Source organism: Magnolia sinica, chromosome 4, assembly GCF_029962835.1.
Source record: "Magnolia sinica isolate HGM2019 chromosome 4, MsV1, whole genome shotgun sequence".
Taxonomy (NCBI): domain Eukaryota; kingdom Viridiplantae; phylum Streptophyta; class Magnoliopsida; order Magnoliales; family Magnoliaceae; genus Magnolia; species Magnolia sinica.
In genome coordinates this window covers 21,472,690-21,500,308 of record NC_080576.1, presented here as the reverse complement: position 1 = coordinate 21,500,308, position 27,619 = coordinate 21,472,690, and the positions used below count along the sequence as shown (strand labels likewise).

General features: G+C 41.9%; 1 protein-coding gene across 2 annotated transcripts; it reads right to left on the bottom strand.

The window, feature by feature from the left end:
- Window positions 1-226: 226 nt before the first annotated feature.
- LOC131242733 (protein SUPPRESSOR OF GENE SILENCING 3 homolog) lies at window positions 227-27,619 on the bottom strand. 2 transcript variants are annotated; one of them, XM_058241565.1, is made up of 6 exons: window positions 27,326-27,619; window positions 23,687-24,835; window positions 21,220-21,514; window positions 2,145-2,389; window positions 1,338-1,495; window positions 227-669 (listed from the first exon to the last, which is right to left on the bottom strand). In XM_058241565.1, exons 2-6 carry the CDS (start codon window positions 24,785-24,787, stop codon window positions 447-449), a joined length of 2,022 nt encoding a protein of 673 aa, XP_058097548.1. In that variant the 5' UTR covers window positions 24,788-24,835; window positions 27,326-27,619; the 3' UTR covers window positions 227-446. The 2 variants fall into 2 exon arrangements, with proteins under 2 accessions (XP_058097548.1, XP_058097549.1); XM_058241566.1 differs by having other exon boundaries at window positions 27,330-27,619.

The following is a 27,619-nucleotide window of genomic DNA, read 5'->3' as shown; positions in this document are numbered from 1 at the left end:
AATGAACCTACCATCCATCAAAAGGGATCTTCTCAGTTCTCACCATAAATAGGCATGAACCACCTTAGGCCCCAGCTGCTGAGATGAACATCCATTCAGCAGTGGTTCGACACACCTTTTTTGTTTGTCCAGCCCATCTCAGTATTTCATTTTCTATAGCTGTTAAAACAAACTCTACTTTATTTTCTTAATAAAACCGGCATTAACAACAGTACTACGATCGATATGCTCTCGAAGCCGGATCACACTGTTTTTCAGCCGATCTCAGTATTTCATTTTCTATAGCTTTTAAAACAAACTCTACTTTCTCAGTGTAAAAGCAGAAAGCATGTTCGGTTTTCAGTTTTGGTTCGCTGTTAAAAGGAGAAGTAAAACCTACGTGGGAGAAAAACCAAGAAATGAAAAAGTCTCCTTGGGTCATTTTTCTTGTTTACTTTTTACGTCTTTCAAGAACCGACTGTAGGTTCGGAAGGGTGTGGCGAGTACTTCTCCATAAGTTGGGTCAATCCAGCATCAAATTCCTTCTCTAACTCAACTTCTTCTTCTAAATGCTTCCGCTTCAATTCAGTCTTCTTATCCTCGTGTGACTTTATCAGTTTCTCCCTCTCGGCTTCAAACTCTTCAATTCCTTTCGTCTGGCTGTCGATGAATCTAGCAATCTCTTCTCGCCTACAGGAGAGGAAATAGAGGAAGAAGAGTGAGACTTCCGATGAATGGGTAAGTTGCTCATTTTCTTATATAAATGGCAAGTTAGCCAATAAGATACTAATGGAGAAATTTCCAAATCCAACATACTTCTTGTGAACACAAGACCTAAGAGGATTTGTATTGAAAACCTCAAACACTTGCGTAATGCTCTTTCTGGGAAAATAGACAGGAAAAAAAAAGGCGCTAGAACAACCCTTTCTATCAAATAACTGCTTGCAAGATGGAAATTTTTTTCAACCAAGATGGGGTTTTGGCAAAAGATATTTGGAATTTGGGTAATCTAAACAATGAAAACCAAGATGGTGCCATATTATGAATATCAAATCCTAAAACAGTTACTATTAGCAAAGGCTCTTTTGGTTGATCAGTTGATCACCCCCAGCCAAAAAATTTATTTGGTAGTTGTGGACTCTAAAGAGTGTAGAACCTAGGAGGAACCTATCTTATACATGTGTGTGTGTGTGTGACTGCATGCACAAGTGCGTGAGCATATGCATGTGTACACACACACACACACACACACACACACACACACACACATGGAAAGGGGCTAAAGTTTAATTTTCCTCTATCACCTTCCATCAACAAGATAAACAATTCATCACAGAGATGTCAATTAAATTCAATACCTCAGTTTCTTCTCCTCTTTGCTTCCAGAATCATTGTTGGATAGCTTTGCCCTGTCACGTTCTTCCTGGAGCAATTTCTCAAAAGCTGTTTCTTTTGCTTCCAAAGTTTCATGAATGACAGCCACTTGGTCCTTGAAAAATCGCTCCATGTAATCCATCTAGAGGAAAACAGACAAAGCATTCAGAAAAATAAAAATAAAAAATAAAAAATAAAAAAAAAGGAGCAAAGTTCAGTAAGACATGTCACATAGCCAGCCAAAAAAAATGAATATCCTCTCTTTCAGTTGTTGATGGGCCTGGTGGGGCAATAGTTGAATAAAACAATGACTATTTTTATCCACATGTATTGTCTATTTGTTTCTTCCATAAAGATGGGGGGAAAAGGGTACTGAAAAAAATGGCAGTATATGGAATGACTTCTTCTTTTCGGAAGATCAGTATACAGAATGTCTTAATGGCTGCAGTTATATATGTGTGGACTAACATAACATTATATATAATAACTATAAACTTCGGTAACTGAAGTGACCTGGGGGGCCATGCCTTAAAGGCCCATGCAGGCTTAACAGCTATGATAGTAACCAGTATAAACACAGAACTCGACTGAGAAATTCACTACTTGATTGTGACTGCTCAGTTGGGTCAAGGAAACTCCGGATTTTAGAGAAAAGAATAGAATAATTACAGTTTTGAATTGGTCATCAGAACCCTGCCTAACCAAGTCAACTTGGCCAATTTTAGTGTCTATCATGGAGTTTGAGCATTAATTATGATAGCATGAAGTAATATGTGGGTTCCAAATATCACCTCTTCTTTGTTCTCCTGATGTTGACTTTTAGTTCTCTCTCTCACAATCCTGTTCTCCTCGCTGGCGATGCGGAGTTGCCTACTCATCTCTCCCATTGTTACCTCGAGCGCCTTCTTATGCAGCTGTTGTTTGGCTACCTTGTTCTTGTACCAGATCAGTTGCTGATTGTCCTCGCTCATTTGCTTCATTGGACCGACAACCATTTCTTGATATGACCGCATCTCAAATTTAAGTTTTGATTTGCCTAAATTGAATTTGTTCAAAGAGTCAGAAAACCACATGTCATTATAACAGGAATTAAGTGGATGTCAAGTTAACGCATGCACATAACGAACAAGGAAAAAGAGTGTAATAAATGAAATTACACCTTTGAAACATCACCATGTTCGATATGCTCATCTGATGTGACATTTTTTCTTGAACTACAACAAAATTTTATCAAGGAGACGACAAAAACATCAAACCAGGCAACGATGAGCTGATTTGAGTGACCCTCTTGTCACTCCCTCTTAGCAACGAGTCAGCAATCTCGTTAGCCTCTCTCAAAATATTGAGAACATAATGCTCCTATTAATTTGAAGGGATCTAATTCCATAAATGCATAATCAAGTTTCCAAGGACCAATTTCACCCTGAGAGGTCTATCACATTATTAGAATCTCACTTGATGAACAGACACTGTTGAAGTTGGCAAGAAATATTATAAATCCTTCTCTCATCGCCATCAACCCTGCCTCATTTGGACGTATCTCACCACAGGGGACCAGAAAGTCCATGAGGATCTCACCCTTGTTACTACTCGGAACTCAACTGATGCTAGCCGGACCTGGATATTAAATGATGTTTCGTTAAAATTAAGCATTAATAGGCCTGGAGGAAGGGACTTCCATTTCACCATTCAGGCTGAGATTTTCCCCTCCTAAGAATGATGATTTCAAGTCACAAAGAAAGTCCTCTCCGGAAAAACTATGCATTTAGGTATAGCCAAGCTCCATTTGATTCCGATCTGTGACACAGAAGAGTGTGATGACATGAAGAGGAAGATCGCCGTCTTCCTCAAGTGTTTAAAACCTTGAATCCACAAGGTAATTCTTGAATCCACAAGTTTTTTTTTGGAAAGGTAATGAAATTTTATTAGAAAACTGCACAAAGCGGAAAAGAATGAACACGACAGCGAAAAGGAAAAAAGAAAAGTAGATGCCCAAAACGGCACAGATTACAAAGGATCCAAATTTTTGGGAAGGTAATGAAATTTTATTAGAAAACTGCACAAAGTGGAAAAGAATGAACACGACAGGTCAACAGCAAAAAGGAAAAAGGAAAAGTAGATGCCCAAAACGGCACAGATTACACAAGGATCCAAATCCTTCCAATCCACGATCCAATCAAGAGTCCAAGCCAAAGCTTTCCTAAAGATTCTATCCACTGAGACCTGCTTGTTTTCGAAGCACCTCACATTCCTTTCTTCCCAAATTGCCCAAAGAGTGGCCAATGGCTGCAAGATGCCAGATCGCCTTACCTTCTTTTCCGCTTCCTCCTTCACTCCAAGAGGCGAGGAAGGAGGGAATGGATTCCGGCATAACCCATCTGACATTTAAGGTTGTTAAGAAGGACCCCCCAATCTGCCTCGCAAACGGACAGTTAATGAAAAGGTGACCCACCATTTCCTCGACCCTCATGCATGGTAAACAAACATTAGGGAGCACCACACCCCTTTTTCTAAGATTGTCGACGGTAAGGATTCTATTCTGACTTACCAACCAAACAAATGCCAACACCTTAGGAGGAGTGCATACTTCCAGAATCGGTAATTGAACGAAGGGGACGTGGTAGGAGTTGCTAACTTCTTATAAAATAATCGGACTGAAAAGCATCCAGATTTCTGATCTCTACAAATTAACGAACCCTCTCCCTCCCCACATATCACCGCAGAGTTCAAGCCTAATGAAGGTATTGATCTCCTCATCGCTCATACCTCTACAGCAAGGAGGTGCCCAAAACACACTACCTTTGTTTCTGGAGAAGCAATCAGCAACACACACGTCCTTGTTCATAGCAATTGCTGCTAGGCTTGGAAAAGCGTCTTTGAGAATGTAATCTTGCAGCCATAGATCTTCTCAAAAATGAACCCGCGTACCTTCTCCCACCGAAAAAAGAACTTCTTCCTTGAATTTAGGGGCTCTTGCAAAAACTCCTTTTAAAAGACCCGGGGCGTTGTATCTAGAGGTCTCCTTAAGCCAACAACCCCCCTGGCGAATTCCATATTTGGCTATAAGCACTTCTTTCCATAAACTATGATCTTCCGTAGCAAATCGCCATAAGCATTTTCCCAAAAGAGTCTTGTTCAACACTCTCAAACCAGCTCCCCCCTCCTGAATAGGCTTACACACTTCCTCCCACTTTAGCAGGTGGGACTTCTTCATGGGCTCTTTTCCCCTCCATAGAAACGCCTTAGATTCTCTAGTTTGTCAAGTACCAATTTTGGACACTTGAACAACGACAAAAAATAAATGGGCATGTTAGCAAAGGCCACTTTTATAAGAGTCAGCCGACCCCCAAGCGACAAATGTCTACTCTTCCACCCGGATAGCTTCCTCTCTATCCTCTCGATCACCGGGTCCCACAAATGTCTAGCCGGCTTGCTGATACATAGGGGGAGACCTAGGTAGGTAGACAAAAATTTGCCAGGACCACACCCAAAGATTCCCACAAGATTACGAGCCTCTTCCTCTAACATGTGCACTCCTAGTAGCTTGCATTTCCGATCGTTCACCTTCAGACCAGACACAACTTCGAAACAAGCGATTATCTTTCGCAAGTTATTGACCATCTCTACCTCCACTTCACAAAATAATATGGAGCCATCTGCAAACTCCAAGTGAGATTGCTGGTCCCAATCTCACCACCTTAAACCCTCTTGTGAGGCCCACTTCATGACCTTTTTGTAGCATATTCCCTAAAGCTTCTGCCGCAATCAAAAAAAGAAAAGGGGATAAAGGGTCTCCCTGTCGGAGACCTCTAGACACCTTAAAATAGCCTTTCGGTGAGCCATTAACTAGAATAGAGGAGGCTGATCCCACGCATTCCCGCATCCATTTCTCCAAACTTGACCAAAGTCGAGGCGCGCCAACATATAGTCCATGAAGCCCCAATCGACGCGATCATAAGCCTTTTCGATGTCCAACTTGCACATTGATCCTGGCTTCCCTTGAATTTCAAATCAACACACTCGTGCGCGGGTAATGCACAATCCAGAATTTAACGACTAGCCACAAACGCACTCTGGTTCCCTGACACAACGCTCGGTAGAACTTGTTGCAACCTGGAGGCTAGAATCTTGTCTGGGCTCCCTAACAAACTTACGGGCCTGAAGTCTTTCAAGTTTTCCACTCCTTCAATTTTAGGGATAAGAGCTATGAATGAGGCCACCATCTCTTTTGACAATTTTCCTCTATTGAAGAATTCTTTTACAAGGGCCCTTACGTCAGACTTGACATCCTCCCAAAATACTTGAAAGAAAGCAAGTGGAAACCCATCTGGGCCTAGGGCTTTGTCTCCCCCAAGAGCCCTGACTACCAACTGCACCCCCTTTGTAACATGTCTCTCAAGGTCTTCTGCATGAAAGTGAGTGATTTGCACAAATTGGAGATGATCTAGCCGAAGCCTTTCTCCCCCATCTGCAGTCAGCAACTGATTATAGAAATTTACATTGGCATTGCAGATACTATCCTTGTCTGTCACATGAGTGTTCTCTACCATGACGTAGCCAATCTTGTTCTGTCTTGCCCTTGCACTCGCCATGCTGTGAAAGAATTTTGTGTTCTTGTCTCCCTCCTTGAGCCAAAGAGCACAAGACTTTTGCCTCCATTTCACCTCTTCCTCTAGAATTCTCTTTTTGTACTGAGTAGACAGCTCAGACCTTCGCTTCAACTCTTCCTCTTACAAGGAACCGCCTTCCTCTTTTAGGTCTAGGTCGTGAATATTTGAAAGAATAGCATTTGTTTCCCTCTCCATGTTCTTTTCGTTCCTTTGGTCCATTCTTCAATAAATTTGTTAATTCTGAAGAAAAAATAAATAAATCTTTAAGCATCTTCAACTTCTGGAATAGCACAAATCCTGCAAAACCTTTTACTTTGAAAGAGGCCCACCATTCCTTCACTAGTTTGGCAAAACCTTCCACCAACAGCCAACTTCGCTCGAAACGGAAAGGTCTCGGACCCCAATTTGCCTCTTCAGCCTGTAGAATCACTGGTTTGTGATCATATGTCACCCTTGGAAGACCCACTTGTTTAGCAAGAGGAAATTTATCGATCCAATCAACTGAGGCCAAGAACCTGTCAATACGCGACATCGTAGGATTTTTTTTTACCATTATACCATGTGAACAAAGCCACTTTCATCGGGAGATCGACCATATCGTTGTTGTTCACCAAGAAGGCCCTCATACTTGGGGAAATCCTACGATTGTTCCTCCTTTCAAAAGAGAATCGAGTGACGTTGAAGTCCCCTCCTACGCACCATGGGTGCTGCCATCTAGCCCTAATTGCGTCTAATTCCGCCCATAAAAGGTCCCTCTGAGCAGCAACACAGGGGCCATAAACAGATGAGAAGACCCAAAGGAAACCTAAGGCAACATCTTTAAGAAGAATTGAGACGTAGTATGATCCAACCCAAGCATCCACCTTAATCCATTTCTGAGTCAACCAAGCTACAATATACCCCTTGAGGCACCAATGGAATCCATCACTACCTACTCCTTACGCTTGCAGCCCCAAATTGAATCACTTAGTTTGCCATCTACCGAGCTCATCTTTGTTTCTTGCAGCGCTATCAAGTGTGGCTTCATCTTCTTGCACAGCTCCTCTTGTTCCTCGATCCTTGCCCCCTGACATTCCATGAGAGTAACTTCATTGAGAAACCTTCTTCACCCCTAAGCCCCCTCTTTGCAACAATAACCCTTCGATCTATATCATAGTTAATGGATGAGACCAGACTACGTAGTTCCCGCCAACCTCTTGGGGATTCAAGTTACTTTGGGCCTGGTTGCAAAGATAAAGCTGATTTGCCCGTCACCTTGACAAAATGCATGAATGCTTTGACGTTGTCACCAATCCCCACAAGACACTCCAACAAAGCGACCTACTCTCCTAAGGGCATCTTTCATCCACTTGTTGTCTCGAGCTGAAAGCAGGTGCTCAGTCTTTTATTGTTCTTCGATGGCCACATTTCTTCTTCTCCCTCGGCTTCTTGACTATCTGCGATCAGGTAGGAAGGCTGAACCGGCTCTACGTTCACCAACTCTTCCCTCACATAAATAGTCAATGAATTCCCCTAAACCTCTGGAGCACACCAATCAAACGGATTCACACAAACCTTCTTGGCATCCATCGTAGAGCCTCTCCATACCCACTGGTTATTGCTGATTCAATTCTGACTGTCTAAGTCTTCCGAAGTTCAAAGCACCTTCACTGCCTCTGCAAAAAGACCGTTTCCCCCTCTCCATCGTTGGGAAAACCTTCTCCGAAACAGAAAATACTCCGCCACCCCCTCCTTTGATCACCCCTTTATGGGAGGGACAGATTCCCACCCCCTTCTCAGTTGTTCTTCTATATCTCTCCCTTGGGCCGTATTCAGCTCATTGCACCAAGATTCTGTTACCACCAAAGCTCTTTCCATGGAGACTATCAATGGCTTTCTAGATTTGTTCCTCATTTAGCAAACGCACAAAAGCAAAGCCCATGAAGTTCGTTGACTTCCTGTCTCTGGGAATGATTACCTCCTTGTTGTCTCCTACTTTAGAGAAGACCCTGGTAAAGTAGTACACATCCCACCCCACCGGAAAGGACTCCACGAACAATATTAGAAAATCCAAAGGGGGTGATACGTTGAGGGCCTCCCTCTTCCCTTCCGATTTCTTCTTTCGCCTCACTACTTCAGTCCACTCACTGTAATCCTCCTTTCCTTTGTTGTTGAGGTAATAGGAAGGAAGTTCTACGACCTTTCCTTTTCCTTTCTCTTGGACACCTTTTCGGCTTCCTACCGCTTCAGCTACTCTCTTCCTTGCCACCCCTCTTCCACATCGAGCCTCCTTCTGTCTCCTTACGCGCTTTCCTATCAACATTTAAGAAAGAAGATTCTATTGCTTAGGCTAGAGGTAGATCTTCTCCTTGATTTCCACGCCTCTCCTCCTATATTGACACCCCCTCACCCCTAGGGCCTTCATCATTTCGACAGTTATTCCTAGCACAAATAGTTTCTTCTCCTCGCACAAATATTTTTATTGAATAATGTCTAATGTGTATCAACTCTCAATTACACCATTAATAAAGAAAAAATTAACCCTAATTCGTAATTACCAAAAATAGCAAAATTTTAACCCTAACAAAAGTTCCAATTCTAGCAAAATTCTTCTAAAGCTTAATTTCCAAAAAAAAATAGAAAGTCTAGATAAACCTTACTGGAAAAGTCCAATCATGAGCACAAGTAATTTCTAAAAAAAGGTAGATATCTAAAACTCTAAAAATAAAGAAATATGAGAAAAATTAGAATCACTAAAAATAGTAAAATTTTCCTAAAATTCTGTTTTTGAACTGGAAGCATGCGTTTTCTCGCAAAACGGATAGTCATGACCCACTTTGTGGGTCGATTGACCCCGGATGGCCTGTCACGATAAAGATTGATAGGTCGTATGTCCATAACGATACTCAGATCAAAAGTTATTGGCCGATTTACGGTTCACACTTCAAACAACAATTTCTCCCTATATGAATTAAAGTTCTTCGAACCGAACACACCTAGGGCCCAATTACGTCATGCCCTATGTAGGACTAGGCCCGGATCTGACAAACTACTTCCGCTTCCATTTGGCTTTCTTTTGGTCCAGCCATGCTAAGAATGCATCCATGCCATGTCCTACATCAATCTGATAATTCCTCTTCTAATGCTTTCCACCAATGAGACCTTGCCTTCCAAAATTCCTTTGTTCTTTTCTATCAATAGGCTCTAGTAATTGTAACAAAACCATTTTCCATAATGTCTCCACATTGGTAAAACTGACCTGCTAATCAATCATATCTAACCCTCACGTCGAATATACTTGTCGACCAACTCAGCTCATCCAATGTGGCTTTGGCAATCAGAAATTTCAATCCAAGTTTTTCACATCTTCTAGCGTTTGGGACCATAAACGCCTACCCTTGCGTGCATATGCATTCACATACACCCATATGTCAGGCAAAGTAGATGCTACTTTGTAGGGAAAATACACTAGATGAAAGTAACTGAAAAATGGACCATCAAAATTTCAAGAGCATACAATACATTTTTTTTTTTACTTTTTCAGTTTTCTTTTCTTGAGAGATGACAAGTTTTTATTAGAGTCGGGATGAGATGCTTCAAGATAAAGAGTAAGAATTCCTTGTACAAGGTTCTTATTAGCACACCCCATCTTTAGCTAGAGTATCTACATCTTTATTGGCTCTGCTAAACTACATGAACAAACGGTATGTTTATCCTAGAAACCAAGTCGTGAATTTCATCAAACATGTACAATAATTTATTCCCTTCCACATTTGGAAGGACCAAAAAGTCATCATCACCATCATCATAGATTGGTCCATATAGCCTAAGTAGATCGAAGAGTTTGAAATTGCCCTTGAGTTTCATAGGCATAGGCATGCAGCCACCATAACCACTCTACACTCTAGATGCACATCTCCACACTTAATTCACCTAGCTTTAGCTCTACAAGAAACATCCTAGTCAATCTTCACATCCTTTTGAGCAATAGAGCCAATGTAACAAAAAACATCACTTTTGAGGAATCTCCTGACCATCAATTTTAACTAAAGACTCACTTCTATAACTGCCCTTACTAAAGTTACTTTTGAAATATACCGTGGTTCTGCTAATTTTAAGGACCGCGCTAGCCTACCTCATGTAGGTCCACTTTCACTAACCGAGAGCCACAGGGGTAGAACTTTAATGAGATCCACCCGTTCATGAGGTAAGCTGCCTCATGTTCACCCTGGAACCCAAAAATTAGGATGATCCAAATTCAGGTAGGCCAGAACACAGGAAACAACAGGCATGGGCACACCCACCATTAGTTGTGTATGGCCCATCTTGATGCCATCCAATCATTGAACCTATGTGCCTCATAGCCCCCATCAGGATGAATAGGTATTAAAAAATCGCACTATTCCAGAATGGGCCATGCCACATGAATTTAGAGGTTTTAGGTATAATTTTATATCGTTCCCAATAAGGTGGCCCACCCGAATGTTGAATCAGCCTGATTTTTTGGATCAAGGCCAAACATGGGGTGGCGTACCTGAGGGATTGGAGGATTTTATGCATACTAAATCATTTCCCCCACATTAGAGAGTCGCACATGTAACAAAGATGTCTCTACGCTACTAATCCATAAGACACATGACACATTGATAATAACCCAAAACAATCCAATTATTGGCTGCAATACTAAATCACATCAATAGAATGATCGGAACCATCCAAACATTGGACATCTAAATGGATGGTTAAAAAACATCGGTGAGTCACTTGTTTGTGATCTTTGCATTTGTGGCCCACTTGAGTCTTGGAATTTCCTCTTTTTTGGCCAAAGTAAATATTTTAATGGGCTTGTTACAATCATTCTATCAAATATTTCACATACGCATACACACATATACTAATTTGGAATATGAAAGCTGATTTAGTTAATCAAATCTAAGTCCTGTCAATATATTGAAGAATTCCAATGCCCTCCAAATACAAGCTCTCAAACGGAAGATTTGGTTCCAATGCATTTCAACCAAACACAAATGAGAATTCAGAATCACTTTGATTCCAATGTCATTGTGATTTGGATTCCAATGCATTCCAAATCCAAGCTCCCAAATGGGCCAAGAGAATCCATCGGGATTCTTGTAGTCAATTCATCAGGGCTAACACCGACCCATGATAAAGACTAACAAGCTGGTGCTATGCAGATTGCGGAGCTCTACTACAGGCTATTCTCAGTATTGTGACAACATCCAAATGCATGTCTATAATGATGTCAATATATCCTTATAGGTCCCCTTTCGTCCTCATACCCACCACATAACCTCCCTAGGTGCAAAAACATTTGTGGATAATTAGACCCTCATCAGGATGAATAGGCATTAAAAAATCGCACTATTCCAAAATGGGCCATGCCACATGAATTTAGAGGTTTTAGGTATAATTTTATATCGTTCCCAATAAGGTGGCCCACCTGAATGTTGAATCAGCCTGATTTTTTGGATCAAGGCCAAACATGGGGTGGCGTACCTGAGGGATTGGAGGATTTTATGCATACTAAATCATTTCTCCCACGTTAGAGAGTCGCACATGTAACAAAGATATCTCTACGCTACTAATCCATAGGACACATGGCACACTGATAATAACCCAAAACAATCCAATTATTGGCTGCAATACTAAAATCACATCAATAGAATGATCTGAACCATCCAAACAATGGACATCTAAATGGACGGTTAAAAAACATCGATGAGGCACTTGTTTGTGATCCTTGCATTTGTGGCCCACCTGAGTCTCAGAATTTCCTCTTTTTTGACTAAAGTATATATTTTAATGGGCTTGTTACAATCATTCTATCAAATATCTCTCTCTCTCTCTCTCTCTCTCTCTCTCTCTCTCTCTCTCTCACACACACACACACACACACACACTCTCTAATTTGGGATATGAAAGCTGATTTAGTTAATCAAATCTAAGTCCTGTCAATATATTGAAGAATTCTAATGCCCTCCAAATACAAGCTCTCAAACGGAAGATTTGGTTCCAATGCTGATGGGGACAACACGCGCACACGCGCACGCACACCACCCCCCTACGTACATACGCAAGGAGGAGGGCCCCACCGTCGATCTGGCTTGATGACGACGTCCAGGGAGAGTCTCCTAGTTAGAAGACGGAGTTTTGGTTCAAAAGAATGGGCCTGATAGTTAAGTAAAGCCCATCATGGGATCTCATGATCGTGGCCCACTAGTTAGATTAAGTTCATATTTTAGGTTTTGATTATTTATGTTATTTAGAATATCATAAACGTTTTAGATTTCTTTGGTTAGTTTTTATTTTGGTTTACTTCATCGCCAAGTAATAGGTTGCGCACATGGCGCGAGTTTTGGATATAGGATTTTCCTATAAATAAGCACCCCTTGTAGTTCTTTTGATTCATTGAAGTTTAATAAAAATTCTGCGTTTTTTTTTTACTCCTCTGAGTTCTTGAGTTGTGGAAAAATCCAATTGGGTGCGAACTGCGAAGCCCTCCCTTCATCGAAAGGCTAACTACTGTGGTGCGAAGCCACACCTATCCCGATTCACCCCCACCTTCTTCCATCCATATTTCTCTTCTCTTACAAGCATTCCATCTGCAAATCCATCAATATTTGCAGGCGTTTCTCCATCTATAGCAGATTTTCAGAATCTGGCCCTGCAGGAGGGCTGAAACTTCGGCAGAGCATCACGCACAAATCGTGCATCAGATCGAGTTAAGATTTAGGGGTTTTGGAGTCCATCCCTGGCCAACCAGGGCCAAGGTGGCCTTTTTCTAAATAGTAGGCCCCACACATATGGGCCGGGATCACACGTGCGGTACTTCTCTGGTTCGTCTCTCCTCTTTCATCCCAAATCCCTAATCCTAACCCTAAATTACTCAAATCCCCAATTTTATGTCCTTTCTTCAACCTTAGGGTTTCCCTAATTGAAATCTGATCTGTGAACCTCTTGGATTGGGGAATTATTTATGTCATGTGTGGATGAATTTATCCTCCTTTAATTCTTGTTTGGTCTATAATTTTGATTGATCCGGCCCTAGCATGTGTAGGCTTGGATCCGCATAAGATTCCCCTTGATTGAGTGTTTGAACTTTTGTGTGGGATGTGGAATTTTGTGTAATTGTTTCTGAACTAGTGTGATCTAAAGCCTGAAAATCTTGCACGTCATACTTGAATTTCATGTTTTGCATCAAATTTGGTATCAGAGCTTAGGGTTCTTATAGGGAAATACATTATATGTTTAGGGTTAATTTGTTTAAGTCCTTATGCATCTAGTTTCATCACATATATCTGTTTAGAAGACTGTAGGCCCTGATATTAGTTGCTGAAAGTTTTGTTAGCACGGAGTTAGCAATTCACATTGTTGTAACTTTCTATTAGTCCTTTATTTCGATAACTATATTGCTGGATTATAGTAACACTGCGTAGTTTTCCTCATATAGAGTCTCATAGGACCATTTAGTCCCATTTGGACTAGTTGCATATAGTCGTCATAGAAAGTCCTTAGGTGGAGTTAGCAACTGTATGCCCACACGTACGGGTCATGGTTTTGGCTTACACCCTACACTAAACATAGAGCAACTGCTAGAGTCACTAAACAAACTGTCCCAGCAGATCGAGTCTTTGGGTAAGCGCTGGGAACAACATATAGACCAACGCTTTGATCAATTTGATGTGTGCATTACCCAACTAAATGCCTCTGCCGGGACGACCCCACCATTGGGGTAGATGTTCAATCTCAGGCAGGTAGCTAGGAGGATAAACTAATGAAAGGAGTTGGTCAAGGAATCATTCATGGGCATGCACCCTTGCACCCACCCCACGAGGGACATCAAGACCACTATTTTGAGTGGTACAACATGCACGGCCTTGTGGCTAGAGAGGGTGCACCAGAGGATAGTGTAGAGTTACCCACTGAGGCTATTTCGGTAGTGGATGAGTTCCGTGATGTCTTTCCTGATGATCTACCAGATGAGTCTCCCTCTAGGAGGGATATAGAGTACACTAGAACATGGGACATTGTAATACCTCAAGCCGAGTTTGCGTTTAATAGTTTTGTTGATAGGTCCACAGGTCTCAGTCCTTATGAAGTCATTACTAGTTATAAACCTGGGAAACCCATTGATCTTGTTCCTATGTCACTGTCCCATAAGCCGTCAGAGCCTGCAGAGTCTTTTGCGCAACACATTCATTCATGACATCAAGAATTCAGGCAGAAAATCACTACTAGTAATGAGCATTACAAATTTTCTGCAGATCAACATAAATGTTTCAAGGAATTCAATGTACGGGACTCTGTGATTATCCGTATCAGGCCAGAGCAGTATCCTCAAGGAACCGTTCGAAAATTACACGCGCATAGCGCTGGACCATTCAAAATTATAAAGCGAAACGGTCTCAATGCGTATGTAGCAAATCTTCCACCCTCCATGGGAATTAGTTCCACATTCAATGTAGAGGATCTATTTGCATTTCAAGGAGTCATTGATGCATTGTCCAGCCTTTCACCTAACCATCCTAATTCTCTAGACCTTTCCTTTGATCCATGGCCCCTTCTCGAGCTATTTTCGCAGCCTCTATGTCCCATACATACCCATCTGACCCATTTTCCCAGCCTCTACCTCCCATACCTAACCTTCACACATCCAGAGAGGAAATAAAGGATGTCATGGACCATCAGATAGTTTCAACATCGGACGGCGGGTTTCAGAAGTACCTAGTTAAATGGAAGTTACGCCCAGCTTTAGACAGCACGTGGCTCACTGATGATGATCTTTAAAGACTTGATCCTGACATTCTGGAACAGTTCAGCAGTTTTATTTCGCCAGTGGCGAAATCTTTGCAACCGAGGAGAATTGATGGGGACATCACCCGCACACGCGCACGCACGTCGCCCTCCTACGCACGTACACAAGGAGGGCCTCACCGTCGATCTGGCTCTATGAGGACGTCCAGGGAGGGCCTCTTAGTTAAAAGATGGAGTTTTGGTTCAAAAAAGTGAGCCCGATAGTCAATTAAAGCCCATTATGGGATCTCATGATCGTGGCCCACTAGTCGGATAAAGTTCATATTTTAGTTTTTGATTATTTATGTTATTTAGAATATTATGAATGTTTTAGATTTCTTTGGTTAATTTTTATTTTGGTTTACTTCATCGCCAAGTAATAGGTTGTGCACATGGCACGAGTTTTAGGTATAGAGTTTTCATATAAATAGGCACCCCTTGTAGTTCTTTTGATTCATTGAAATTTAATAAAAATTCTGCATTTTTTTTCCTCCTCTGAGTTCTTGAGTAGTGGAAAAATCCAATTGAGTGCGAGGCCCTCCCTTCATCGAAAGGCTAACTACCGTGGTGAAAAGCCACACCTATCCCGATTCACCCCCACCTTCTTCCATACATATTTTTCTTCTCTTACAAGCATTCCATCTGCAAATCCATCAATATTCGCAAGTGTTTCTCCATCTACAGCAGATTTCCAGAATTTGGCCCTGCAGGAGGGCTGAAACTTCAGCGGAGCACTAGGCACAAACCGTGTATCGAATCGAGCTGAGATTTGGCGGTTTTGGAGTCCATGCCTAGCCGACCAGGGCCAAGGTGGCCTTTTTCTGAATAGTGTGCCCCACACACATGCGGTCGGGATCACACGCACGTGTGGATAGCAAACGCACGTGCGTCCGGGCCATTACTACTATCCACACGTGCGGTACTTCTCTAGTTCGTCTCTCTTCTCTTTTTCTCATCTTTCACCTCAAATCCCTAACTCTAACCCTAAATTACTCAAATCCCCAATTTTATGACCTTTCTTCAACCTTAGAGTTTCCCGAATTGAAATCTGTGAACCCCTTGGATTAGGGAATTATTTCTGTGCATGTGTGGATGAATTTACCCTCCTTTGATTCTTGTTTGGTTTATAATTTTGATTGATCCGGCCCTAGCATGTGTAGGCCTGGATCCGCATAAGATTCCCCTTGATTGAGTGTTTGAACTTTTGTGTGGGATGTAGAATTTTGTGTAATCGTTTTTGAACTAGTGTGATCTAAAGCCTGAAAATCTTGCACATCATACTCGAATTTCATGTCCTGCATCAAATGCATTTCAACTAAACACAAATGAGAATTCAGAATCACTTTGATTCCAATGTCATTATGATTTGGATTCCAATGCATTCCAAATCCAAGCTCCCAAATGGGCCAAGAGCCCCCCTTTTTTTCTTTTGATCAGACATTCTTCCTTTTATGTATATACCTTTTCATCAATAGTCTTTGTGGAAAAATAAGATTGATTTTTTTAATCTCTTTTGCATGAAGCCAAACACAACTAAACTGAATCCCAATATCCACGTTTCATGTCTAAATATTTACTCCACCTGTCCTACAACTTCATAGTCTGACTCATAACTTTGATCCTTAACACTATAAATCCCCTTCTTGAAAAGGTCACTATAATGTTTCTCCTCCACTCATATAGCATTTCTTTTGCTTGTAAGATTTTATTGAATAGACAACTTATACAAATTAACCCAATGTTGCCCAGTATCTTCCACACTTCTACAAGTAGAGCTGGGCATATCTGACCCGATCCGGTGGATCCGACCCGATCAGATCAGACCAGATCCGACCCGATTCGAATCAAACCGATGGCTTGGATCGGGCCGGATCGAGTAGGCCCACCCAAATCCGACCATACATCGAGTCGAGTTCAGATCGGTGGTTAATCCGGACCGATCCAATCCGCACAATATTCATTTAACATTGTTTCCTATAATGTTGTCCACTTGAGATTAGGATATACCTCATTTTTAAAAAAAATAAAAATACTATAAAATGATCTAGAAAAATAGATGGACAACATGGATGAAATAAATGTCATAGTGAGGTCCACAGAGCACTAACTACCAGCGTGGCAGGGAAGTAACAAATCAGGCCACTCCTCTCAGGCAGCGCATGGCTCGAGGTGCATTGAGCACCGAGCTTGCCAGGCTGCCGAGGGGAGTAACCAATGAGTCGCAGTCAAGCTCATGGGAACTTTCCCCGAGGTCGAGCTGTGTGGGCTCCACCGTGATGCGTGTCTAACATCAACACCATGCATTTGATGGGTTCCCTTTAATCTATCGGATATCCCAAAAATCAGCCGTATACGGAACTTAGGTGGGCCATACCATCTAAAATCATGTGAAGACATTCCTAAAACATATAAAATCACATGGTGAGGCCCACGTAAAACTTGGATGCATATGAAACTTGGTATGACTCGTCATTCAAGTGGGACACACGTAATGGATGGTCTAGATTTGTGAACCACACTCGGTGGACTCAAAAATGATTATTAATATTTTAATGGAGGGTAACCCGTAACGTCACCCAATTTTGAACGAGAAGTGAACGGGCGGGTGCACTGTGTACATGCTTCTGTACTGACGTAAGCAAGTTATTTGGGTCCCATCATGAGGTATGTGTTATATCCAAACCGTCCATCCATTTGGCAGGCTCGTCTTAAGGCCTTAGCCGAAAAATAAGACAGATCTAAAGATCAAGTGGACCACACTGTAAAATAAAATAAAATAGAAACTTCGATCTAAACCGTATCCAACCCGATCTGACTTGGTTTCCCTGACCGATTCGGGCTCAATTCGGGTCATGCCAGTATTGCACCGGATCGGATCGAGTCCGTATACCCGGACTCGGTCCCGGATCGGATCGGGTTCGAATTATGTATTGAGAGTCTCAGATCGATTAGAGTTGGACCCAATCCGGTCCGACTCGACTCGATGCCCACCTCTATCCACAGGTGTATCATTTGTCTCACACCAATCCTTTCCTCATGCGTGTTAAAGCTGCCTTTACTACCCATACCCAAATTTCTATGATAATGCACGTGCTCCCAACCCCTAGGATCCAAGGCCCCTCCTAGTTCAATCCCCATGGAGCATCTTTATCCAACAATCTTTAAAAGAAGCCTCCATTTCTCCCTAATTTCATCTCTCACCAAGATCCTTTGATCCTCAACTTGTGGATGTATTGAGGTTTATATCTCTGCTTTTCCTTTCCTTCACTTTTGCTAATGCTTAACCTTTACCACAATACTTTGGTCTTATGACTCTCTTTGCTTGTCTTTGTCATTTTTACATATTTCCAGGTCTTCCACAATTCTACTTCCCTACTAGTCTCTATAATTGGACCCACAATTGGCACAAGGGTCTCTGCCTGCCCTCAGCCCATATGGGTCCATGTAGTCTCCAAGTGAGCCTCGATCAACCTCCGTAAAACAGAACATTGTTGTCCTTTTATTTTCCTTCATACCTTAGGCCAACACAAGCCTCTATACCTAAGGCTGGCCCGATTTAGCTCTAGGAGCATAAAGAATAGATCCCACCATCTGTACTAAAAAGCCGTCATTAGAATATGGTGTTTGCAATTGACTATATAAATAGCTGCATTTTCTCATAGATCAAAAGACCACATTTATTTACTTCAACCGCTATTACTGGAGCATTTACTAAGGCTTAGTTGCCTATTTGAGAGGCCTCCTTTGAGTGCACTTTGGCCCAAGGGTCTCTGCCTGCTCTCAGCCTTTACAAGATCTTGTACTTGTCCGTTAGTAAGTCACCTTGTGGACCTTTATCAACCAACATGCAACCGACACTGTTGACCAGTTTCTATCTTTTGAAGTCCTCACATGCAAGTTATCGTGGCTGATATTAAAGGTGGTTTTAGGTTTAGTTTATCATGGTATTTACAGGCTGTTTATCAGCCGTGTGGGGAGATACCGAAGAGCAGTCTTGGGGGCTGTTTGGCATCTCTACTAATAAGAGCTTATTTGCTAGTTCTAAAAAAATAAGCTCTAATTTAGAAACTAGCAAAAAGCTTTTTTTTTAAAATGATGGACGGGTCACGTTTTTTAAAAGAGCTTTTAGCGGGTGGACATTTTTGGCTAATTTTTGGACAAGTTTGTCCTTAAACTTTTTAAGTAATTCCCATCTTGCCCTCTTCTCTTTGCCATCTCTCTAAGGTAGGCCCACATGATGAGCAGCCCATATTGAAGGTGGGGCCCCACATGATGAATGGTTCACATTAAGATGGGCTCACATGATGCACGGTCACATCAAAGGTGGGCCCCATTTGATGGATGGCTCACATCAAAGTGTGGTAGATGAGCCACATCAAGTGAGCCCCACCTACTGAACAGTCCGCATCAAAGGTGGGACCCACATGATGGATTGTGAACATTGAAGGTTGACATCAAAGGTGGGCTGACATGATGAACGACCCATATTGAAGGTTGGGACCCCACATGATGGACGGTCCACAGCAAAGGTGGGACCCAAATGATGGATGGTGGACATAATGGTGGGTCCCACATGACGGATGGCCCACATTAAAATGTAGCCCTGCATGGACCATCCACATCAAGTCAGCCCCACATGATGGACGGACCACAGCAATTGTGGGACCCACATGATGGATGGCGGACATCTTAATGAATGGTCCGCATCAAAGGTGGGACCACATGATAGAAGGTTGCCATCAAAGGTGGGCTGACATGATGAACGACCCATATTGAAGGTTGGGACCCCACATGATGGACGGTCCACAGCAAAGGTGGGAACCACATGATGGATGGTGAACATAATGGTGGGTCCCACATGACAGATGGCCCACATTAAAATGTAGCCCTGCATGGACCATCCACATCAAGTCGGCCCCACATGATGGATGGTCCACAACAACAGTGGGACCCACATGATGGATGGCAGACATCAAAGGTGGGCCTCACATAATGAATGGTCCACATCAAAGTGGGCCCACATAATGCACGGTTCACATCAAAGGTGGGCCCCACATCAAAGTGTGGCCCAACATGATGGACCATCCACATTAAGTGGGCCCCACTTGATAGACGGTCCACATCAAAGGTGGGACCCACATGATGGATGATGGACATTGAAGGTGGACCCGCATGATGGATGGTCAACGTCAAAGGTGGGCCCACATAATGGATGAAGTCGGCCTCACATGATGGATGGCCCACATCAAATTGTGGCCCCTCCTGATGGACAATCCACATCAAGTGGGCCCCACCTAACGGATGGTCCACATCCAAAGTCCTGCGTGATAGACAACCCATATTCAGTGGCCCAACATGATGGATGATCCACATAGATGGTGCGCCCCACACGATGGATAGTGGACATCTAAAGTGGCCTACACATGATTGAAAACCCACTTCGAAGGTGGGGCCCACACAGTGGAAACATCAAATGTGGACTCCAAATGATGGGTAGTGGACATTTGAGGAGCCCCACATAAAGGACAGTTAGCAATGATGGATAACCTACATCAAGGTAGGCCCCACATGATGGACGGTCCACGTCAAAGATCACCCCCTACTGATGAATGGTCCACATCCAAGATGGGCATACCATGATGGATAGCCCACTTTGAAGGCTTGGCTCACACGATGGACTGTCCACATCAAATGTGGCCTCCATATAATGGACGATCCACATCCAATGTCTGACATAATGGACGGCCCAAATGTTTTAAAATAAGAAGATTTTAGCCATTTATTCTTTTGCCATTTGGTGCACGGTCCATCTATGGAGACATCCACCAAAACAACCCTCTAGATTGCTCTTATAATGAGTTGTTTTAATCTTTAAATATGACATAAGTACCCCTAAAAAGAAAGCTCTTATTTAAACATTTTACCAAGCATTCTTATTTCAAATATGAGCTTTTTTCAGTTTTGAAAAAAGTGATTTTACCAAACAAGCTTATTCAAAACAAGAGCTAGAAGAAAAATAGCTTATTGAAGTAGGCTCTTATTTGGCCATAACCTTTTTTATCAAGTTGCATAACTTTCCTCCTTGTCTATCACGTGTGAATCTGGTAAAGATTTAAAGTTAATCTAGATGACTTGATATTTGAGATCACTAGCTGATTTTGTAACCTCCTACAAGTACCATGCCTCCTGCAAGTACCATTTGGTGGAATCTCTACTAGAATTCAACAGAAATTTTTCTCAAAAGGTTGCACTCAATAGAACCATTTAATGCATTGATCAACTACATGAAAAAAGGTGTTTTTCATACGTGTATACCCATGGACATGATCCATTATTTGGAAAGGTTAGCAATTGGGTTTTTATGGGATGCAGGTCCAACAGCTACTGTTAATGGCTGACATAGGCATGTTCATGTCCAGACATGAACAGCCCAAATAATGAAAGCCAATGATGGAAAGAATACCTTGAGAGTGCTGGTTGAAATTTTCCATGTCTTCTTTGGATGCCATATAACCATACAATTGGCGCGTGCCGCCTGGACAGAAGAGCACCCGGCGGCGGTCCCAAGCTTCCCTATCAGTTCCTTGCTCTGCAAAATGCTTGTGTAGACGTTCTGCCTCCAAATATCCCATGGCTGAACCCTCAAATATCAGGACACTCATCCCACGGTGCCCCTGAGGGCCGTAAGAGTGTCGCGCCTTCACCGCATCATATTTGCCAAAACAATCAAGAAGCTCTTGATTTCCCATGCCTAACCACTGCAAATGTGCAAAAGGAAATCAATGAAATACACAATTACAACATACTGCAGAAGAAACATTTTTGCTTAGTTTAGGTGCTCATGTTAAAATGCAATGCATGTACAGTTCGTGCGACCACTTCCAAACTGAATCTCGTCTCCAGAACCAGTTTTTCAGTTCCAAATTCAACTCAAGCCACGTCAGCAAAAATTTTTATAAAAAAATCTCTTAAAGATGATTACAAGTTTGGAATTTGGGTTCACTACACTTAGTCAACTCACCCAAGTTCTGAGTTAATGAATAAATTCTTGAGCCTTGACCAGCTAGAAACCTTATGAAGGAAGCCACAAGATGTCTCTTAGCAAGACCAGAAATAGCAGCCATGGATATAACTTTTATATCCATCTCTCTCTCTCTCTCTCTCTCTCTCTCTCTCTCTCTCTCTCTCTCTCTCTCTGTGAACTGTATAACTGCATGACTAATAACATGGAGTTGAGATAAAGGAAAATAGCAGTTTTAGGTAATGAATATGGAAACAACTGATTGTCACAGTACAAGTACAAAGCTCAAACTGCTTATCCAGTGAGTGATCAAATAAATGTGCATGGAATGAATTTGATTTTCGCTGTTGGTGCAGCTAATCCTGTGAGGACTGATTAATATTATAAACACCAAGCATACAGCACTAATAGGATTGGAGCAGGACAAAACGAAGTTGAGAATATAAGAGCCCTTGAAGTAGATTCTTCACGGTAGAAGCCTGAGTCTATCAAGTAGACTAATATCTCCAACTTCTAGCTATCAATTGAATAAATAGAGCTTCATAAATTTGAAAAGCTTGCTCGAACTTGTTTGAGGCCAGAGTTCAAGTATTCCTGAGATGTAACAAACACTGGGAGAACTCAAAACTGCTTATCCAGTGAGTGATCAAATAAATGTGCATGGAATGACTTTGATTTTCGCTGTTGGTGCAGCTAATCCTGTGAGGACTGATTAATATTATAAACACCAAGCATACAGCACTAATAGGATTGGAGCAGGACAAAACGAAGTTGAGAATATAGGAGCCCTTCAAGTAGATACTTCACGGTAGAAGCCTGAGTCTATCAAGTAGACTAATGCCGCCCTGCTTTATAAAGAGAAGAATCTCTTGTCCACCAACCCCCTTCCTCACATCCGTATTTAGAGGCAACCAATCTTCTCCACAGAGCATTTACCTCCAACCCGAAACACCACCACAACTTACCCAAAAGCACTATGTTTGTAGACTCCAACACTATAGGAAACAGTTGATAGAAGAACTAAGAAGGCCAAAAGTGAATTCTCAATATAAAACTTTCAGATGTTGGTTTGAGGAAAACTCTCTCTCTCTCTCTCTCTCTCTCTCTCTCTCTCTCTCTCTCGAATATGCATCTTTGTCTTGCTCTAGAGTATTGCTGACATACTCGTTAAAAGAGTAAAAGCATTTCTATATGTCTAGGTCCAGTTTTCTATACTTCATGCTTTTATAAACAACTATTTATCCAAGGGAATTGACATGGTCAAGACAGGTCACACACGCAGGCGCACACACATACATATACATATATAACTCTTTCCTGAGATGCAGGAAAATAAGCAATCAAGTACTTGTAAAACTTGAGATTGAGTGCTCAAGAATTTCTACTGAGTACTCCAAATAATTGATTCAGTCCTTGGAAAGATGAGACAATATAAGTAGTTACTTTCAATTGAGAACAATGTTAAGAAAAAAGGACGAGTATTAGAGTAAAAATACAAATTATAGGCAATTTAGCAAGAGCATCATTGGTCTCCTTGTTGGTCTCAATGCAGCACTAGTTTTCACACTTAACGCACTCAACCGGGTACCTGGCTGAGCTTTGAGTACCACTAGTTTTTCAAAACTAACACACTCGACCACCTGCTAAGCTTCGAGTAAACTCAGACTTACGTCCTCAAGTCCAAGTTGAGTTTTGAGGTTTTAAACCAGGCTTAGTGATCAAAAGGTTTTAAATTTGAAAATGTGCAGGCTACAGTGTGGTTGTCAGTAATCGATTTTTAAAAGTACTATTCCATAGTCACTGTATCCAGCTTTGTCAAAATGCAAAATGAAACAGTATGTAGTAGAATAAGTACACAACAAATACAAAATCCTCTGGTGACAGGGAAAAAAATAAAATCAGAGAGTACCTTATCATTTTCATCTTTCTCACGTATTGTATTCATAACAATAACCATTGGAGGCCAAACTATCTCATGATCAGTTGTCGTCTCACGTAGACCCTTCCATTTACTAAATGCTACTTCACCTGACGGAATTATCGAAGTCCCTCTCCTTTGCAATTCCTCATCCAAAAGTTCAGCAAGTTCACGGTGAAGCTTCACTCTTTTGGATCCTTTTGTCTTTGCGTGTGTCAATAGAGGCTGCAGACCACGGTACCAGTCAATAGCACCTGGGCCATCATGGCATGCAGGGCAGTGCCACTGCCTTGATGGCTCATTTAACTGTTCAACAGTCAAACTATCCAATTCTTCAAAAAACTTTTTGAACCACCTATTCTTCTTCCGAGTCTCAAAGCTCTTTTGACTCACATCAGAATCGGAATCATCAGTCAGATAATCCTCATCACTGTCAACCGGGTGCTCATCATCAGAACCATCATCAGCATGTCCCACCTCAGACCCAGTGTCTTCTACTCCATGAGGAAGCGGTTTCGAAATAATGTCATTTTTGGTTTGCACATCTTCTAAAGTCTTAGTTTGAGATCGATTGGAAGAACCAGCTCTGGCAGGCCACTGCCATCCATTTGGCAGAGGAGGAGCGATGGTGGGTTGTTGTGATGCTGTGTAGGCAGCTTCCCAACCCCTAGAAGATGATTGAGGCTGTGTGTTTCCTCTACCAGCCTGTCTCTTGGAGTCAACTGCTTCTGTCTGCCAATTATTTCCAAGAACCTTCCCTGTCCCTCCATTCCCAGGCACGATCTTCTTCTGCGACATTTCCTGATGACCCCAAGCTTTAGGGGGAGCATTTGAGGGACCCCGTGGTTTCGCAGCACCATTACCAGTTCGGTTCCGTGATTTCTTCCCATAGACTTCCCATTCACCATCCTGAGCAGAATCCATGCTCGGATCTGCCATATCCTGACTCGACTGATCAATCTTGGGGATGTTGCTGGCAAAGCCAGAGCCTCCAGAAGAATGGCCATGCTGAAGACTGATGCTTTTCCCCTTGGGTGATGAACTAGCAGCAGCAGCCAAGGAGGCCTTGCCACCACCCCTTTTTGAATTCATCTCAGTGCTGCAGCCCCTCTCCTGGATTTTTGTTCCAAGCACGCGATTCTAGTATTAAAAAAAAAAAAAAACCAACAAATATAACTGAAACACTGTACTGCTCTAGCATACCCAAGTAATCAACTCAGAAATAAAGATTGAAATGAAGTTTCACTAGAACGGAATATACAGATATCATATGTAGAATGCGCTTTAAGAATCCACTGCCAAAATGAAATCTTAATATACGATCATATCACCAAACATTTTACCATTCTAACCAACTACATACATCATATGCAGATCACATTTCAAAACTCTACTCCATTAATTGTAAAACAAGAAAAAGTTGAACAAGATATGCACACATGATTATTAACAGCATCTGCATTGTACTAAGTAACATTATATGATCGTGACTATGCATGCACAAGCAACAGAAACTTACATACTGAACCTGGAAATATGATGTAAATAATTCCCAAGTTCAGTGCCCCACGTGGGTAGAAGGTGAAGAGTTGCACCGCCAAATGTCTGGGCCATGGGGGGTCCGCACGAGCTGTACGGCCGTGTTGTTATGGGGTTTTATTTCCTTACACATCTTTGGTGTTTTGGATTTACATTGTTAAACAAATAGTTATTTTGATCTGAATTACATCATACTCGGTATGGGCAAGAGTAAAACCAGTTCATTGTCAAGACTCGATGCCAAATCTCCCCTCTAATAGCGGTGCGCGCTAACCAGCTCACATAACGAGCTGGATGCTTCTTAGATATCTTTAGTTGCAGTTCATTTAACCAAGGGTTAAGGTTCAGTATGTGTTAAGCTGGATTTAGTTCACGAATAAATTGCTAAACACTTGTGGCTAAGCCCAAGAATTGTGCTAGTCATGGGCGAGTTATTGCAAGTTGAGGGCTCTAAAAGATCAGGGGAAGGCCCAAAAGGATATGGGTGGAGGTAGTAAGAAAGACTTAATAACATACAGTCCAACTGAAGTTATGGCCCTTGATAGAGCTGAATGGTGGTACTAAATTCATGTAACCAACCCCAGTTAGCTGGGATAAGGCTTAGATGATGATGATGATCCTTGTAGGGTATTTAAAAGAACGTGGCTGCTTGTAACCAAGGAATTAGTGCATGGGAATTGAATGTGTTGCTAGAAAAAAGTTTCAGGGGTTGTATTGAGGCATCGTTTCATAGTTGCAACTAAATTTAACAATGGAACTCAATCCTCTTGGACTGATAATTGGCAGGAAATCTTATGTTACTTCATTTTAAGAAATACTATACACTTCATTGTTGTGTTTGTATCAGAAGGGCTATGGTTATCCTGTGGTTCTTTGATTTGTGTTTTATTCTCAAAAGTTCTCTCTACAATAGTGTGTGAAGCCGCTTTTGCTATACTGATCAATTGGACTGCATGAATCAGGTATCAGATTTGATCTCATACACAAATCCAATCTTCAGCTTGCACCAAACCTTAAAATAGAAAAAAGGGATAGAGCCACAGAGCATGGACTGGTCCCACACTCACAAAGCTTGGCTGAAAATCAGCTTAGGCTCATTTGGCAGTGTGGATTTTAAATCCTGTGGAATCAAACGGATTTCGCAAATGAGCTTTGAGGTAGGCTTGTTTGAGGGATAAAAGAGAGACATAAGAAACTTAAAATGCTTGTTTCAGACACCATGATTTGGACTTAAACATCAGAAATACAACATGCAAGATGACTTTTCATCTAATGAGCTACTACAACTTGCAGAACTGAGCTCTCAAACTAGCCCAACAGTTACAACAACCTTCCACAGTCGACCGGGGAAGTTGGTGCAATCCATCTCCTGAGACAATGCTTCTAACATGGACAATATATTATTTCCCAATTTCTATCAAGAGATTACAATTTGTTGGAGTTGATTTCCTCTCAATATTTCGCTAAGGCTGGCAAAACTCAAGTGCATTTATAATCCATAGCTACAATCAAAGATCAAAACCCATCAACAATTCATCTTCAGCATGACCCGATCTAAATTTTCAACAGATACGAGGAAAGAGCATCCAAATAAGGATTCTTGAAAGGTTATTTGCATTATTTGCATCTGTTATTCTTTTTTATAGTAGAAGAAAACAGTTACCAAGCTCCGGTTACTCGATCACTGAATTTGTAAAATCGAGAACGAAAAACAAACTAAAATGCTGAAATTGGAAAGTTCTAAACCTTGAACTGTCAGGTTCAATCCAGCTTACCTACCAAAAAAAAAAAAAAAGAAGAAGAAGAAGAGACAGGCTTTTCTAACCATTGTGATGCACGGAAAAACCGAAAGTAGGAAATTTCCATCCATCCATTTGGTGGATAGATAGGAGAATTCCCACTCGTTGCACTAAACAGGAAATAGGATGCTTGTCACAATGGTCGTCCTGTGATTGATGCCATTGGTTGGTCGGATGGCCCACTGATAATAAAAAACTGCATTGCTTCGAAAATCCTATCCATCCATTTGGTGCACCTTGATGATTGAGAGAGAGAGAGAGAGAGAGAGAGAGAGAGAGAGAGAGAGAGAACCTGCCTTCGAGAATCGCCAGCACTAGCAGGAAAACGATCTTCGGAAAGACAATCACCGTCGATTTACCGGCCGATCGCCTTCGTCGAAAAACGAGAGCAGCTGTGGAAGCGGCAGCGCTTGCCGGGAAAACTGCAGCAGCTGCAAACTCACCGCCAGTCGCCGGAAAACGAGACGGAATCCAGGAGTTGCGCCGGAAATGGGAAGTATTTTCCAAGGGCGAATGATCGGAAAGCCAACGGAAATCGCAACCCAGTAAAGAGGGTTTTAGGTGCGAGTGTGTAGAAATGTGGTAG